The 15,612-nt window shown below is 43.0% G+C and overlaps 1 protein-coding gene across 1 annotated transcript in view; it reads right to left on the reverse strand.

The window, feature by feature from the left end:
- Nucleotides 1-15,612, reverse strand: part of TSPAN7 (tetraspanin 7) — an 89,190-nt gene that overhangs the window by 13,757 nt on the left and 59,821 nt on the right. The window contains exons 2-3 of the mRNA XM_031594572.2: nt 3,742-3,930; nt 1,475-1,549 (exon numbers count right to left, since the gene is read on the reverse strand). Coding sequence (XP_031450432.1) covers nt 1,475-1,549; nt 3,742-3,930 — 264 coding nt within the window. The remainder of the gene's footprint in view (nt 1-1,474; nt 1,550-3,741; nt 3,931-15,612) is intronic.

Raw genomic sequence — 15,612 nt, forward strand, 5'->3', positions numbered from 1 at the left:
TGGTGGAGGTCCTTCTTTACTGCCAGGAGTCTACTGATGGTATTTTCCAAGTGGGGCATATTCAAAGAACACTACCTGAGCAAACTGCTTTGATTTAAAAAACAAGAATACTGATGGTTTGGGTGTTAATGTAAAAAAGTTATGCATTAAGAAGGTTTTTGGGATGTTTGGGGCTTGTATGTACTGGTTCAATTGAACCATGACTTTCTAGAAGCAAAAGCAGACGGCAAAAGGATGGCTCCACAAATCACAGTTGAAAGCAAATGCTTCAGGATCACAGATCCTTGGCATACATAATGAGATTGAGGAGATCCTGTGTATGGACCTGCAAACTGACAGCTTCAGACTACCCAGTTAAGGTTTTAACCTTTTATTTTTTTTTTCCCAGATCAAGAGAAAATCATTGGTTTTGAGGATTTTTTTTCCTTTTCAAGCTAACCAGCAACCAAGGAACGTGCAAAAATGTGACCACTGCAAGCACACGAGAACTGTTAGTGGTTAACCAGGGAAGTCCCTTATGAAACAGTAGGAAGCTGTGAAGAGGAAGCTGTGAAGAGGACAGGCAGCAGGTAGCAGATGATTTGGTCAACCCACATTGTGGTGACCTTCACAAGAGACTGCCTCTGCTACCGGGGAGCAGCAGTGTCACACCAAGGCTGCCAAGGCCAGATAAAATGGCAACCTTGAGCAGATGGACAGGTCTTTCAAGATCAAATTAAAAACCACCCACCACTTGTAAGGAATCAGAAAAATCCATACCAAGGGAATTCTCATGTCAAAAGAGGAGACTAAAAAAACAGCTAATACAAAGAGGGGAGACTACGAAGGTCTCTGGGGTTTTGTTCTGGTTCAGCATTAACTGCATATAGGTTCATGGACTTAAAACCAGAGATAGACCTGATTACAGTGGATGAAGCAGAAGTGCTACTACAAATCATGGTTTTTTAAAGCTTCTTCCTGTCCCAGTTTCCTACCTCATGCTACTTCTAATCTCCCTATTCTCAGTATAAAAATACTACCCTATTCCACCTCCTCCCTGAAAAAAAAAGAGAAAAGAAAAAGGTTTATGAAACATCAAACATGCTCTGATGCAAAAGTGCTCTCTGCCTTATATAAACAAGTGCTTGCCTGGCTGAAGAAGTTGTGTTTAAGAAAAGTATTTAATCTGTTTTGCAGTCTTCAGCATACGCAGAAGAGTAAAGATGATCTTACATGATGGACACACAAAAACCGATAGCTCCAGAGTAAATACCAGACAGCTGAGGCCGAGAGCTTTGGCTAAATCCCTTCATTTGGAATCGTATCATTTTTAAGAGCTGTACACGTTATTATTGAACGTCAGCCACATCCCTGGAGATGCATATGGAGCTGCTGAACTCAGCGACCTACAAATTGTCCATGCTCCAGAGCACTTCTTAGCAGCTCGTGCCCAGGGAGGCACTGCCACATGCAACCTCAGCACATTTCCACCTACCTCATGGCGAAACACAAACCCTGAAATGCCAGCCACTAGCTCAGCCAGGAACACCAGGGATAAGAACATGGCATACTGAAAAGAAAGGAGGCATGAGAAGTCAGAGTGTGACAGGCTTTTCTTTCAGCACAAATACTGTTCATCACAGAGTTTAATCTACAATTTTTGCTCTAGATACCATTTAAAGATGTTAACAAAGTTTATTTGAAAACAATACATAGGCTACAGCATGAATATGTAGTATGTATTTATGCAACTCACAAATTACATGCACTTTCCACTTACTAGGTCTTCTGACCTTTCTGTTCCTGTATGTCTTAGTGTTTTCATATAAATTAAAACACACATTTCAGAGATGGATCACAAGTCACTAGGGTTTTGATCTTGCAGTAAGGAATACAAACAGACCTTTTGTATTTGTGGCCCTCTGATAAATAGGCTTCTCCAGGTGTTTTGGCTCACGTTTATCCATCTCTTGCTGTTAGATTGGGATTTCCAGCCTGACTCCTGAAGTTTCTCAAATGAATGAACTGACTGACTTCACTGGAAACATTCTCATGGGAATACTACACAGATGGCCCTAACATTTTGCTGAGCCAAAGCCCATGTTTGAATTTGAGCAGCAACTGGATTCAGAGCTAAATAAACCTTGAGAACAGTAGCTTTCAGTGTAGCTCCTCTCACAAACTATGAAAAATACAGGCCAAAAATATTAAAAAAAAAAAAGCAAAGAAATAAATGCAAAGTGAGGTGGTAAAATGTGAAGTTGGGACTTAATCTTCCTGTGGGAAAATGACTTTTTGCACCATGTTCTAAATACTCAACAGTTACTCTAAAAAGGAAACAAATTAAATTCAGTCCTAAACGGATTTGATGGAAAGAAGGAAATTTAATTTTAATTGAAGGTTGCTGAAGAAGGGAGGACAAAAGTGGAGACAGAACAAGAAAAATCACTCTCCACAACAAATGCTGCTGTCACATCGCTGTCTGTTTTCAGGCAAAGAAATAAGGTTTTGAAATATTTCTCATGTGCTCAATGAAAATAGAATGATCTGCTTGGAACAGCAACATGCCACGCTAAGTTAGAGGACATACCTTTAAACAAGTTGCATGACTTATGGAGCAACCAGCAGAGCTTGATTTCCTATGGACTTTTATCTTCTTTCACTCTTTATTTCTTTCTTTCACATCTGGACTGCAATAACTCTGACAAGCCTCTACACACCCTGACAACACATCACCAGCCAGAAACAGTAGTGCACCTTCAATAGCATCAGGTATAAGAGCATATACCTGCTGTCAGTCTGCAGCTCGTGCTTGTGCCCCACCGTGCCACCACCTTAGCAAATTAACTCTCTTTACAATGCCCTTTTTAAGGGGAGAATCAGCTCATCTTCTTAGGAAATTGGCCCCAAAATACTTCAGCAGCAGATGAGTTTACTGTCAAGCCCTTTTCCATCGTGTCAGTACTTCACAAGTGGTATTTCTACCCAACAAATGGCTACATATGTACATATGTAAGATTTTGCTCCTGAATATTCCTAAAATATACAGTCCATGATACAGATTTGTTTAACTACTAGTAAATTTGCATTTTAAAGTGAACTGGAAAACTCAGAACAGAGAAACTTATAGTGAGAGAGGTTAAACTGGACTGAGAGATGACTGCTGTACCTCTGCTTTGAGTAGCTCCATTCCACAGTGCTTTTGAAAGGTGGAAAAACATACAGTACAGAGCTTTGTTTTCTGGGGTTGACATACTTTATTTGAGTGAATGTTAGGAAAAAAAAGCAAGGCTGGCACACATTTAGAAAGTATCAAATATTTTTCTATAGATTTCACACCAGAGTATTAAAAAGACCCCCTTAATCTATATTTCAAATGCATTTCACATTTATGGTGCTGTGAACATTTTTAAGACTGTAAATACACCTGTCTGGCTCACATAAATACAGAATGGCCATAGAACTGGTCACGGAGTAATTCATCAGTGGCACTTTAGCCTTGCTCTCAGCCACACATGAGCCTGTATGCTGTGCAGTAGCAAAATTCATTCATACTCAATCAACTAGCTTTGGCAGGTTATTTTTTTTTCACTTCTTTATCCAAAAGAAACATGTGTTGAACATTAAGATCCATAAAATCTAGATTCTGTGCCTAAAAAAACATGTTAACATCTGGTGAAGCTTGGGGTGGGAGCGAGAAATCATAGCGTATTGACAAAACCTCTTCCCTTCTTCTGCACTTTGGCACTTCAGCACACTTACCAGTTTCAGCATCCATGGGCTGCCACGACAAGTGGCAAAGCAGCCAAAAAGCCCAAAGACAATGATTGTGGTACCCGTCCCGATGAGCACATAGGGGGCATTGGTGGAGTTCTCCGCGATAAGAGAGATGTACGTGCCTAGAGTGAGCTTGCCCCAGACGCCGACTGCGAGAAGGATAACACCTGTGATCTGCAAAGCAAGAGGAGAAAGCTGTCAGGAGCTATCACTGAAGACATCCAAATTCAGTACATAGTGATCCTGAAGAGACTCATCGGTGCTGTTATGTTGATAGGAGACCTCGAGACTTTTACAACTCCAAAGGGATGGACAGAAAAAAAACTGATTTCCAGTATCTGGAGATGTTATATTAAGGCCACATACAGAGGTCAGACACCTAGGGCTAGTCACTGCAAGGCTGATGATTGCCAAGGGAGAATAGAGAGCTTGCTGGTAGCCCCACTATGGATAGGAACAGGCTTTCTGTTCTACAGCATGCCAAGAAAGGTGCTCAAATCCATCTATCTTACCAAAAGCCAGCATCTACCCATACTTGAGCTTTGACACAAAAACTGAACAACCACCGAATTTGCTTCTACAAATCCCGCCCTTTTTCAGAGAACCACAGAATGGTACGGGTTGGAAAGGACCTCAAAGCCCACCCAGTTCTAACTCTCCAGCCACAGGCAGGGATGCCACTCACTAGATCAGGCTACCCAGGGCCCCATTCAACCTGGCCTTGTTAAAGTTCAAGCACCCAGCTCTAGAAACACAGCATCCCTTCTAGTGTGTGGCTCTGGAAGCTGAGCTTTTTCCACTCCCCCTGCTCAGCAAGAGAGACACCAAGTGGAGCAGAATCTTCCCCAAGTATGGGTTCCTGGGAACAGCCAGCCTCTTACCTGAGGTGTGAAGTAGATACTCTCCTTTCTATAACACAGACAAAATAATCTCATATGATAATTTTAACTCTTCCTAGCTCCTTGTCTTCCTTCCCACCTCACCTCTGAGTTGTAGGGAAAGAAATGTCCCTGTCTGGCTACCTACCCAGAGCACAGCAGGGTGCAGCGCTGGAGAAACCCACCAATTCCTGCAGTTTTCCTAAACATCTCCTTTTGCCCCTGACCTGCCAAAGCAGGTGCTGGTGTTTCTGCCACACCTCCAGACCAGGATTAGCAAAGACTTTGGCTCTCCTGCCTACAGGGGAGTAAGAGTAAATCCAACTCCTGTTCATCTCTCAGTGCAGCATCATGAAAAGCTCTGAGTCCTTACTCAGCCAGGAAGCGAGCTGCAAGGGATTCTGAAATCCAAAGAGCAAAACTTGTTTTCATGCCTCTGGCTGGACAAAGGGCTGGTTTCTGTGCCTGATCTGAGCTGCTGAAAGTTTTACCACAGCCCCCAGGGAGCAATAGAAGTGGCCTTTGCTGCCAAAACAAACAAGCGGCTTTGCACTGGAAAGAGAACTCTGGCTTACAATAAAAAGCATTTATGCTCTACTATTTGAAACAATTATAACCCTTTAATATGCATTTTAAGAGTCTGGTTTCCCTGTATCTCAAGGGTTCCTATCCAGTTTATGACATGGAAAGACTTGGGGAAGAAACAGCAAAGTCTGTAGGTGGCCCATCCCCATTTTGTTTCTTAATAGAGTACTGGTGTAAGGAAATCTTGCAGCTGGTGGTGAGGGCTAAAATCACAGCAAATCTGTTACTGTGCAGAGAGATGGGAGGTTTCTATAGAGAAGCACTGCAGATGCCCCTCAGGCTGCACTCATAAAGAAGAAAAAACAGAAGATTTCCCTGTAGATCTTTTAATGGCCTTTATTTAACAGAGCATGAGTGGCAGACTAATGCCCACTTCGACCCAAAGGCAAACCTCATTTCCTTATTTTTGAGATATTCTTTTTATCTCAACCTCTCTGTTCCATCACATAATCTTATGTACCAGCTGCCTCTTTGGTTTTCAGGTCTGCTTTCTTTAAAAGCAGTGGGGACGTTCACAACGGAAGGTCTGAAAGTAAATTTAAAGTACCTCCTGCAATGCACAGCCTCTCCCTCATTTCCCTCATCTTCCCCACTCCTTTCCCTTCCATTCACACGTTTCAATGGAAGAAGCATAAGGTTGAATGTGCTTCCATCAAAGCACAGTGAAACAAGTAACGCCATCTGCTTCACTAGGATCTTGCACAGTTATGGTATCTGAAGCATTTTGAAATCCAGGTGAAAGATGGCAGCTTCCTTCTGTCACTCAAAAGCTACCAAGGGCCGCCTATCCTCAGCAAATCTGAAACAACAGTGGTGAATGGCTATTCAGATTTCGGACTTCTCCGCTGTTTGAAGAAAAAACATTACACATTGGGATGCTATGTTAGGTTTTAGTCACTAGACTTCAGAATGTTGAGAGGGTGCTCAGAGCTATCCTTACTCTTCCCAAGGCTCTGCTCATTATGAAATCAGACTTTCTATAGAAATATATGCTAGAAAACATTGGATTTCATGGGGCAAAAATGTATGTTTTCATTTGGAATACTGAGCCTTTCTCATGTATGTTTGTGCATAGTTCTTTCTTTGAACAGACATCAGCAAATCACCAAGATAAATGGCAGCACATGCATGCATATGATTAACATGTCATCCCCTGGAGATATACAGAATACTTCAGCTCTCCTAGCAGACACAGAAAAGTTGCTACAAGCTTTTTAGAGCCCGCCTGAGCCACGGATCACAGTCCACAGCTGCATTACAAATAAGCATCTGCAAAAGTTGGCACACGTAGGGCAGGAAAGCAGAGCAAAATTTGGCCTTCATGTGGCCTTTCTAGGAATTAAGATTTGTCCTGGAAATGGCATGGTGTCCCTGCTAATACAAACAAAGCCATGTCTGTCTCAAAGCACAACCAGACCCGAGCTCTACAGCAGGCACAGAAGAAACTGCAGTGCCCCAGACCAGCAATCTGGAGCAGCCCATCCAAACAAGTACTGGAAAGCAAGCAAACAAACAAACAAACAAAACAAAACAAAACAAAACAAAAAGAAAAAAGATTTGCCTCTAAAAAGAGCCAATAGTGAAGATCTTGCCCAAACATTAGGAAACTATGAGAGAAAGGTAGACTGGGACTCCCATGGCCTGGGAGGCATGAAGGGCCCAAGCTGTGTCACTAGGCCTCAGCTTTTGCTTATGTGGCACTGGTTGTGACACAGTGACAGGGTTTAAACCATAGCAGTCCATACCTGCATAGAATCACAGAATCATTAAGGTTGGAAAAGATCTCTAAGATCATCTAATCCAACCATAGACCCATCACGACCATGCCTACTAACCATGTCCCTCAGTGCTTCAGGATCTAAAAAGGAGTAAGAAACCATTATGCAACTTCTGGTTCTTTTCTGTGCTATTTCTCCAGTCTTAAACATTATTAAGAAGATATTTCATCCTGGATTTCATTGAAGATAGATTATGCCTTGTAGGGCCTTACAAAAATTCACTACTGCAAAAGCCCTAAGACTCATGTTTCTTCAGCATGGAAACTTGAGATGTAGCATTCAGTACAACATCACCAGGACTGCCCACCATTAAGTCAAACATTTTATAGGAGAAAAAAAAAAAATCAAACATATATCCAAGCAAGGCAAAGATTATAAAGACTACACACAAATAAAAATTGTATTGTTTAGAGCTAGAAAGTCTCACACTTCATTGCTTCTGAACTCAGGCTTGGCAAACAGTTCAGAAACCCTTGACTGACTAGATGACAGGAAATGAAGCAGGTAGGCAACCTGGTCATTTTCCAAGAAAAACTGCACTGAAATGAAGTACCCTTGGAGTGTTTCAATCTAGATCCTCTCCTGCTGCTTTACAGTTAACGTCTCTATGTATAGTTACTCTTATTCAGCATTTGAATAAAGTGGGGTTTGTCAGTAGGACAACATAGAGACCACCAAAGCCCTGCCTCTTCTTAAGCATATAATCACTGATACATTTCACCAGTCACTGATTTTCATAGAATCACAGGACAGTTTGGGTTGGAATGGAGCTCACAGCCCACTCAGCCCCAACCCCAGCCATGGGCAGGGCTGCCCCCCACCAGCTCAGGCTGCCCAGGGCCCCGTCCAACCTGGCCTTGAGCACCTCCAGGGATGGGGCACCACAGCTTCTCTGGGCAGCTGTGCCAGCGCCTCATTGTCATTTAAGTAAAGGATTTCTGCTCAACATCTAACCTCCTCTATTTTAGTTTAAAACTGAGAGTCAAAAGCAAGCTTTCTAGTTCGTTTGCCTTCCTTCAGAGTTAGTATGAATATTCTCAGTGTCGTGGTCCTTACTGTCTCCAACCCTGGAGCTGACTAGATGGGGTGAAAAAGTTAACATGCTTCAGTTAGGCAGAAATACAACCAAACTAAATGCTAGGTGTAACTTCATTTGTCCAATAAACCTTATGCTTTTAGGAGACATGCAGACAAAAACACAGCCAATAGCTTTTATACAAGGATATGCTGCAGCTTTATAGAAGCTAGGGAGAGAATGATAATTTGATAATGCTATGTATTTCTGAAATCAGAAGTAAGACTTAACACACTCAGTTTCTCAATGAGGCACAATACAAAAACACCTAGGAATTACTTATTTTAATAGTGTCAGGATGAAGATTAAACTATCAACTCCCTCTTCCTGGGTAACGGGGAAGAAATACGTAAATAAGAGAAGAGAATCAGAGAATAACTTCTGAAAGTGCTCTATCTTTAATTTCATCAGAATTACTCAGGAAAACACTATATACTCCTTCAAGCTGGATGCACACAGGATCCTAATGAAGTCTGCTTTCTTTACACCCAAAATCTCACAGAGCATTTGCAGCATGGCATAGAGGGAGCTGCTGCCTCAAACTGAGATAGGAGATATAAAAGGAACTCCATCTCACATCCACAGAGATTTCAACAGCCGCAAATGCAGAGAAACTAATTTATACACAGGGCTTCCATATGGAACATTAAAGTTTATCATTTACAGAGGTGAAGATAAATGTGCAGCAGTAATTGCTAGTTTATTTGTCTACATAATTCATGTCCTCCTGTTCATTACAGATGTCAGCTATTTTGCTTCCTAAGCTCTGGCAAAATAAGAATTGGTACCCAATACTCATTGATGCCAAGCACGCAGCAAGCCCTACTGATTTCAAAGCAGCTGAGAGAGCTCAGCATTTCTCTGGATTAGTTCTTTACCCACAGAACCAGGAAACAGGAGGTGAGCTTCATAAATCAAGATCTCATTGTTGGTATTTTTTTTTAATTTTATTTTATTTCATATTCACACCCTTGCTAAAGGAATGGAAAATGTGTGCACCTTAAAAGAGATCCAAAGCAGCAGAAAAGAAGTTAATGGAAAAATACCCATGTCAGCTGCTTGATTTCCAAACACCAGCCTCCTTGTACCTCAGTAGAGATGTGCTGTCTCAGTACTATTCTGATGCAATCTTCTCAAACAGGTTAGAGAATGTCTGTACATCAAATGGACAAAACCATGTCAAGGCAGACAAGAACTCATGTGATCCATCTTAGCTGAAGCTGAAAGGCCTGGAGATTGGTTTAGCGGGCAGTGAGGAAATGAGGGAGGACCAAGCACACAGCTAATTACATCTACCAGATATTTCCCCAAGGGAGGGAAACTGTCACAAAGAAATGGTCGACCTTGACAGCATCCAGAGCATACCCTGCATTAAAAGCATGTCTGGAAAGGCTTAAAAATAACTGGCCTACCTCTGAAAATTTTATGAGTTTCCCAAAATAAGTGAAGGATCACATTCAAAATGTTCTTGCTTTGCAGCCTGCTGAGCAAGAGGAGTGGCTGGCTTTGAATCTTTGCTTCCCTCACTGGGCTCTCATCAGGCATCAGGGGACTAAACCAGACGTAAATCTTCCTTGGAGCGTCAGTGTGAGCTCTTCAGAGGCAGGAGCAAAGCAGTAAGAGAAGATGTGATGCAATGCGGAGATGCATGTAAGCCAGCCACACAGCTGAATGTTCTGTCCTCATATTTGGGCATCTTCACTGCACCTTACAGACCTACCTCAATTACCTTTTGCACAGTATTGACCACTGCTGGAACTAAAAGAAAGCTGTGTCTTTGGAAGAAGGCAAGTCTTTCATGCTTTCTCTCTGCTTTGGGAAAAATAAAGGATGCACACTGACAGAAAACAGCAACACAAAACCACCACCAAAGGTGCAATTATTAAAGTTCTAGCCCAGTATTCCCACAAAAAATGAAGCTGCTAAGAAAAACTTGATGAAACAAATGCTTCAGTCAGAACTTCTATTTTTTTTAAATCCAGTGTCTCCCACCTTTTCTAACTCAGGCTCATCCCTCTCCTTCCTTTTTTTTTTCTGACAGCTTTCCCCTAAACAATGCCCTTCTAAAGAAATCCAGCCCAAAGGATGCAAAGAAGAACACCACAACCTGAATTTTTTACATTTTGTCCCTCTCTGCAATCCACTGCCTGTTTTGCCCAGATCTCTGAGCTCCCAGTTGCCTCCTGCTGCTTAGTGGGCAAGATGTCCAGCAGCTCCTGGCTTGTCCCTCTGCCCTAGCAATCTCTTTGAATTATGATCCACACTCCTGAGCATCCATCTAGTACCAGCTGCTGTCACAAAACAGATTACCTAGCACAGCTCTCGCTGTTTCCATATTGAACTGTGATTCCTGTTTATTAAAACTACTGGTCCGTACCCTCCCTGCAGAAACAGTCAGGAATACCAACAGGAACAAGCTACAGCATCCGGGTCAGCAGACAGCCACAAGTTTGCCCTGAAATACAGTGCAGCAGATTTTGATTATGCTAACGTCAAGCTTAACAACCTGCTTCCTCTGTGCAGACTTAACTCTTAGTTCTTTCTCAAAAACATTTGTGAGGTTCACTGCTCTTTCTTGCTGAGATGCTACTGCAAGTACACGAATGCTTGCCATAAGTGAGTTGCTGCAGCACTCATATCCTCAGAGCTGAAAACGTAGATCTAGTTTTAAAATATTCATAGAATGACTTGGGTTCAAAGGGACCTCAAAGGTCATTCAGTTCCAACCTCACTGCTGTGGGCAGGGTTGCTACCCATACTATGGAAAAGAAGTAAAATAGCAGCTCTCAAATAGGCATCGAAGTGCCTACCAGGTTATCACAGAGAGTACAACTGGTCAGACTGCTCGCCGCTGACCTTATAGGAAACAGAGTGTGTCCATATCCCTAACTCCCCCAGTGCTCCTTGACACCCAGAGAAGAGGCCAATGCTCCTCTAATTCACTGGAGGAGGGTAATCTGAGTAATTCCATTTTCTGTGGGATGAAATACTGGGTATGTTCCAGGAAGTGCTAAAAAGTGCTAACAAAGAGTGTAGTGTGTGTATTTTATGGTTTAGGCCTGATGCAACAGTAAGGCAGCATCTCTGCAGCAGGGCTATGGCCAGTACACCTACAGGTTGCTCTGCAAATGCTGTACTGCTTTGCATGGCTAAAACCACATCTGCAGCTAAGCGGCTCCTTCCTTGATTTCTCTTCTGAATATCCTTTTCTCAAAAGAGGGCCCATTCCTACCATCCATGACTGACAAACAGATTCATAGTATTTCAGTGGTCACCAAACCCACCACAACATAGCACCTCTGGTTTTCCATGTAACAGAGCAGGACTGTGGTGTGCGCCAAAAGGTACAGCATGGACAGGGAAACCATCAGAATAATTTCTTGTATTGTAGGAATGGAAAGCAGAGCATCCCACCTCCGGACCAGCCCCTGGGCCTGTATAATCAGAGATGACTTCTGTCCAGATCTGTTGCTCTTAACAGGCAGTGCCCATAACACTTTCCACCCCTCTTTGCCAAGGCAGCAATGGGTGGATGAGAACATTGCTTCAGAGCTTGAGAGCTGGGGCCACGACTACAATCCAGCATTCTGGCTTTTTTTTCTTTTTTCTTTTTCATTTGCTGCATTCATTCAAACATGTGCAAAGTCTGTATGTGGAAAAGGGCCTCTCATTTGCACCATCCTCAGCAACGTGCCTAGAGAACAACAGCAGCAGCCAGGCCTGCTGGGGTTATGGATACTCTGGGGCAGATGTAGGGCAGTATAGGTCCCATTCCATCCCTAACCAGGCACTAGTCTGCTGCTGACTGTATGCCAATTGCATATCTGTAATTAGGGCTGCAGAAGTCCCACACAGCTTCCTCCCAAATGTAACGAGAGGCAGTAACGATATCCACAGCAGCATGAGAACTAGAGTGATTGCTCTCTTTGCTGGCTGAGGAGACTGGAGGCAAAGCAGATCTATCAGATTGTTTATCTACTGTCCTTACAAAGCTAAAATTTAGCAATAAGAAAACTTGACTTAAAAACTGATTAACAAGCTCACAGCATACAACAGCACTGGTATGAATCTCTCCTGGAGCCGCTTTGCATTCAGGCACTTACACAGGCACTTACATTCCTAATATCCTTCAGAAATAACAGACTACATCACAGAAACGGGTGATAATAGATGTATGATGAAATTCAGTAGTTGCAAATTCAAGGTCATGCTGCTGGGACCAAGGCCAGAAGTTTCAAGCTCCTAAATTTGCAAATAGTCGAGCAGGAAAAGGATTTTTCATGCTAGCAGACCACAGGTTTATGAGGCACCCCTCACAGCACAAAGATATGAAAAGAAGGCACACACAACCCAGAGATGCTTCTCCAAAGTCTGGGAATCTCCACTAGGGTGAAGAAGGTAGACACACAGTCACAGAATTGTTAAGGTTGGAAAAGACCTCTAAGACCACCTTAGAGTGGTCTAGCAGCACTAGACTAGCACCAGCAGCCCATCACACCATGCCCACTGCCCGTGTCCCTCAGTGCCACATGGCTCTTGAACACTTCCAGAGATGGTGATTCCACCACCTCCCCGGGCAGCCTGTGCCACTGCCTCACCCCTTGTTTGAAGAATTGTTTCCTAATATCCAACCTGAACCTGCCCTGGCACAGGTCCTAGGGTCACTGCCTGCAGAAGATGGTGGGTAGGCAGCTTGCATCCCTTCATTTGTTGGAGGGGAGCTGCTGGGCAATGGCGCAAGTGGAGAGCAGGGGGTCTGCTATAAACTCAGATTGGTTGGAACCTGTGAGAGAAAGGGGGGGAAAGCAGCCTCCATCTGCTCGGTGCCAGGGCTCCTCTGCCAAGGTAGTCGTCAGCTGCAGCCTGCATTGCAGTTCAAGCCATGAAAAATCAGCTTGGGAGCATGCATGGTGATCTGCTAAGTGCTTTGTTTAAAGTTTAAAAAGGATTTTATTATTGCACCTAAACCCCTAACGTACCGATCCCATTTTATTGGAAACCACTGGTTATTTACATTCTCCTAATCATTCTTACAAGTGTTGGAGAAGTGTCATTCGTTCTGTACACCCTTTCCTTCCTGAAAGGTTTCATTTCTTTCCTACTGAAGACTTCTCATCTTTCCTTCTCTCCCTTTGCACGACCCATGTTTTCTTTCCAGCTCTTTCAGGCACTGTGCTGTATAAAACGCATCTGGTGCATACAGGACTGTTTCAGAAAGAGGTACACACACTGCACCCTCACCATGTTGCAGTTCAGCTCAAATGAATCATCACAAGAAAGCAAGCATTCTCATTTCAGCATACCCAATTCAGCTCATCAAAAGCAATGTTCTCTATAGCTATCCACACTTGCTCTCACCCACACCTTGGCTACCGCCTCTCCCAAAGACAGGTAGCAGTGCATCCAAGAAAGCAAAGAAGATAACCAAACAAGGCAAAGAAGGACCAAATCATGGTTTGTACCACTCCAAAATAACCTGTGTTTGTCCCAGTCAAGGTCCAGTGCTCTCTTAGCACCTACACAGCAGTTTTTCATACTGTTCTGTTTGTCATTTGTAATTGTTTTCCGCATGCCATTCCTACTAAAGAAACCGAAGTCAACGTCAGAAGCAGTGCTTTTTAACACTTGTATACTTTTTTAGGGAGGGGAAGGAAATATCAGCCTTGAATCCAAAATGAAGGAAGACATTCCACAAACTGTGTTGTGCAGATGTTTTCTGCACTCCTCTGCATTTAACAACCAAGGGTATTCTTTCCAGTCGCATCTTCCTAACAGCAAAAAAAGGAGGAGGAAGAAGGCTGATGAAATTCCAATTTGTCAGTTCCTCCAGAGCCTGCACAGCAAATGCACCGTGTATTGACAATTCTTAACTTCTAAGACTTAAAGAAGCAGCCATTTGTGAGAGTGTGTTACTGTGCATTTTTAGAATGCACAGTCCTTAAAATCAGTAACTGCCTACAAACAAATTATGTACACACCTCTGAAACACTACATAGATGTCAGGGTTCTCCTATGCAAGATCAGATTTCAGCTGGAGTGAATATCAACACCCTTCTTCACAGGTTTAACAGGGATACCACCTCTTCATCTGCAAGCAAGCTGGTCATTCAAGCAGGTGATGCTTAGCTGTGTGTGTGAAGCTGTGCTATCAGAATATAGTGATCCTCAGCAGAAAAAAGACGACTGCTCCACAAGCTGGACTGTTTGAAAGGGGCAAGAGCAATAGAGCGGAGGAATAGAAGGAACAACTCCCTGGCATGCTCCTTGCTACAGAGCATCCAGCACAAGATTGCAGTGAACTGGCCTTGCAGTATATTATCTTAAAGGAAAAATATCCCTAAGAACCAAAATTCAAAATGATCACCTCCACAGTTGACAAATAGTCCACAGTTGATAAATATGCTTTCAAAACAGTTCATGGTCTGTAAGCAAAGTGATCGCTAAAAGTTCCTGCATTACATAAAAGAAGTAACTGGATTGCGTTTTACATTTCTATGGATATGGATATGGATATGGATATGGATATGGATATGGATATTATAACACACAGGTATATGCACTCGATAACTCACAGGTAACTATACTGTTTGTATTTAATGCTCTTCTAGATGCAAATACTCAGACATCTCCAAAACGCTACTGTAAGTTACAAGAGATACTGATATGGTCAACAATAAATGAATAACCTGATCTGCAGCTCAGATCCACGAAGACTGTAAGGACATCAGAAGAGCTTTTAATCAGAGGTCTCCCACTACTGTGACTCATCTCACATCTTGATATGGATCCAGAAGCTATGGGACACATGTTTACCCCACCCCGAAGCTTTATCACACCATCTTTGGGAACACAGGCACTAATACTGTAGCTGAGCTGCTCTGAAACCCTTCAGAAGAACCTGAGAAGTCTGTTGGTGCAATGGTTGCCAGTCTCCCTGCAGACCATTCAGACCTCTGATGTACTGATGGCCTGCAGAACATCCTTTGTCAAAAGCAGCAACAGACCTAAAAACTTCTGAGCAAGAACACTCCTTCTGTATGAGATGCAGCAAGAGGTTTGCTGAAAATATGGAGCAAACTCTCACACACCACATGCAGCACTTGCAGCTCAGTTCTCCTTCAAGGCTTCTCTTCTTCAAAAAGCTACAGTGATGTACCTAATGACAGATGGGCCAAATTGTACCCAGCTTTGCACATCTTACTGCTATTAACGATGATTCACTTTGAACTAAGTCTACTCTTTTGCTAAGCATCTCATCAGCTCCAATCAGGTTTTAACATAACGCTAACATACTCACTAACCAAATGCAATGAAAATCAAAGCAAATAAATGAAGTAGGTGGGCTGTTTAAAAGAAGAGGAAGAGAAGGACTTTATCACAATCCCTCATTTTAGCACACACCATTCAGACTCACACTTACAAATCAAGGCACCAGGAAGCTTTGCTGGGCTGCCTGCAGCAGGCACCCTAAAGGCAGAGCTGAGCAGCCATCGTGGCGCCTGCTGCTGCTGTTCTCTACCACCTGCCAAAAGCAGGGCAG

This window comes from Phasianus colchicus, chromosome 1 (assembly GCF_987193195.1).
Source record: "Phasianus colchicus chromosome 1, bPhaCol1.hap1.1, whole genome shotgun sequence".
Classification (NCBI taxonomy): domain Eukaryota; kingdom Metazoa; phylum Chordata; class Aves; order Galliformes; family Phasianidae; genus Phasianus; species Phasianus colchicus.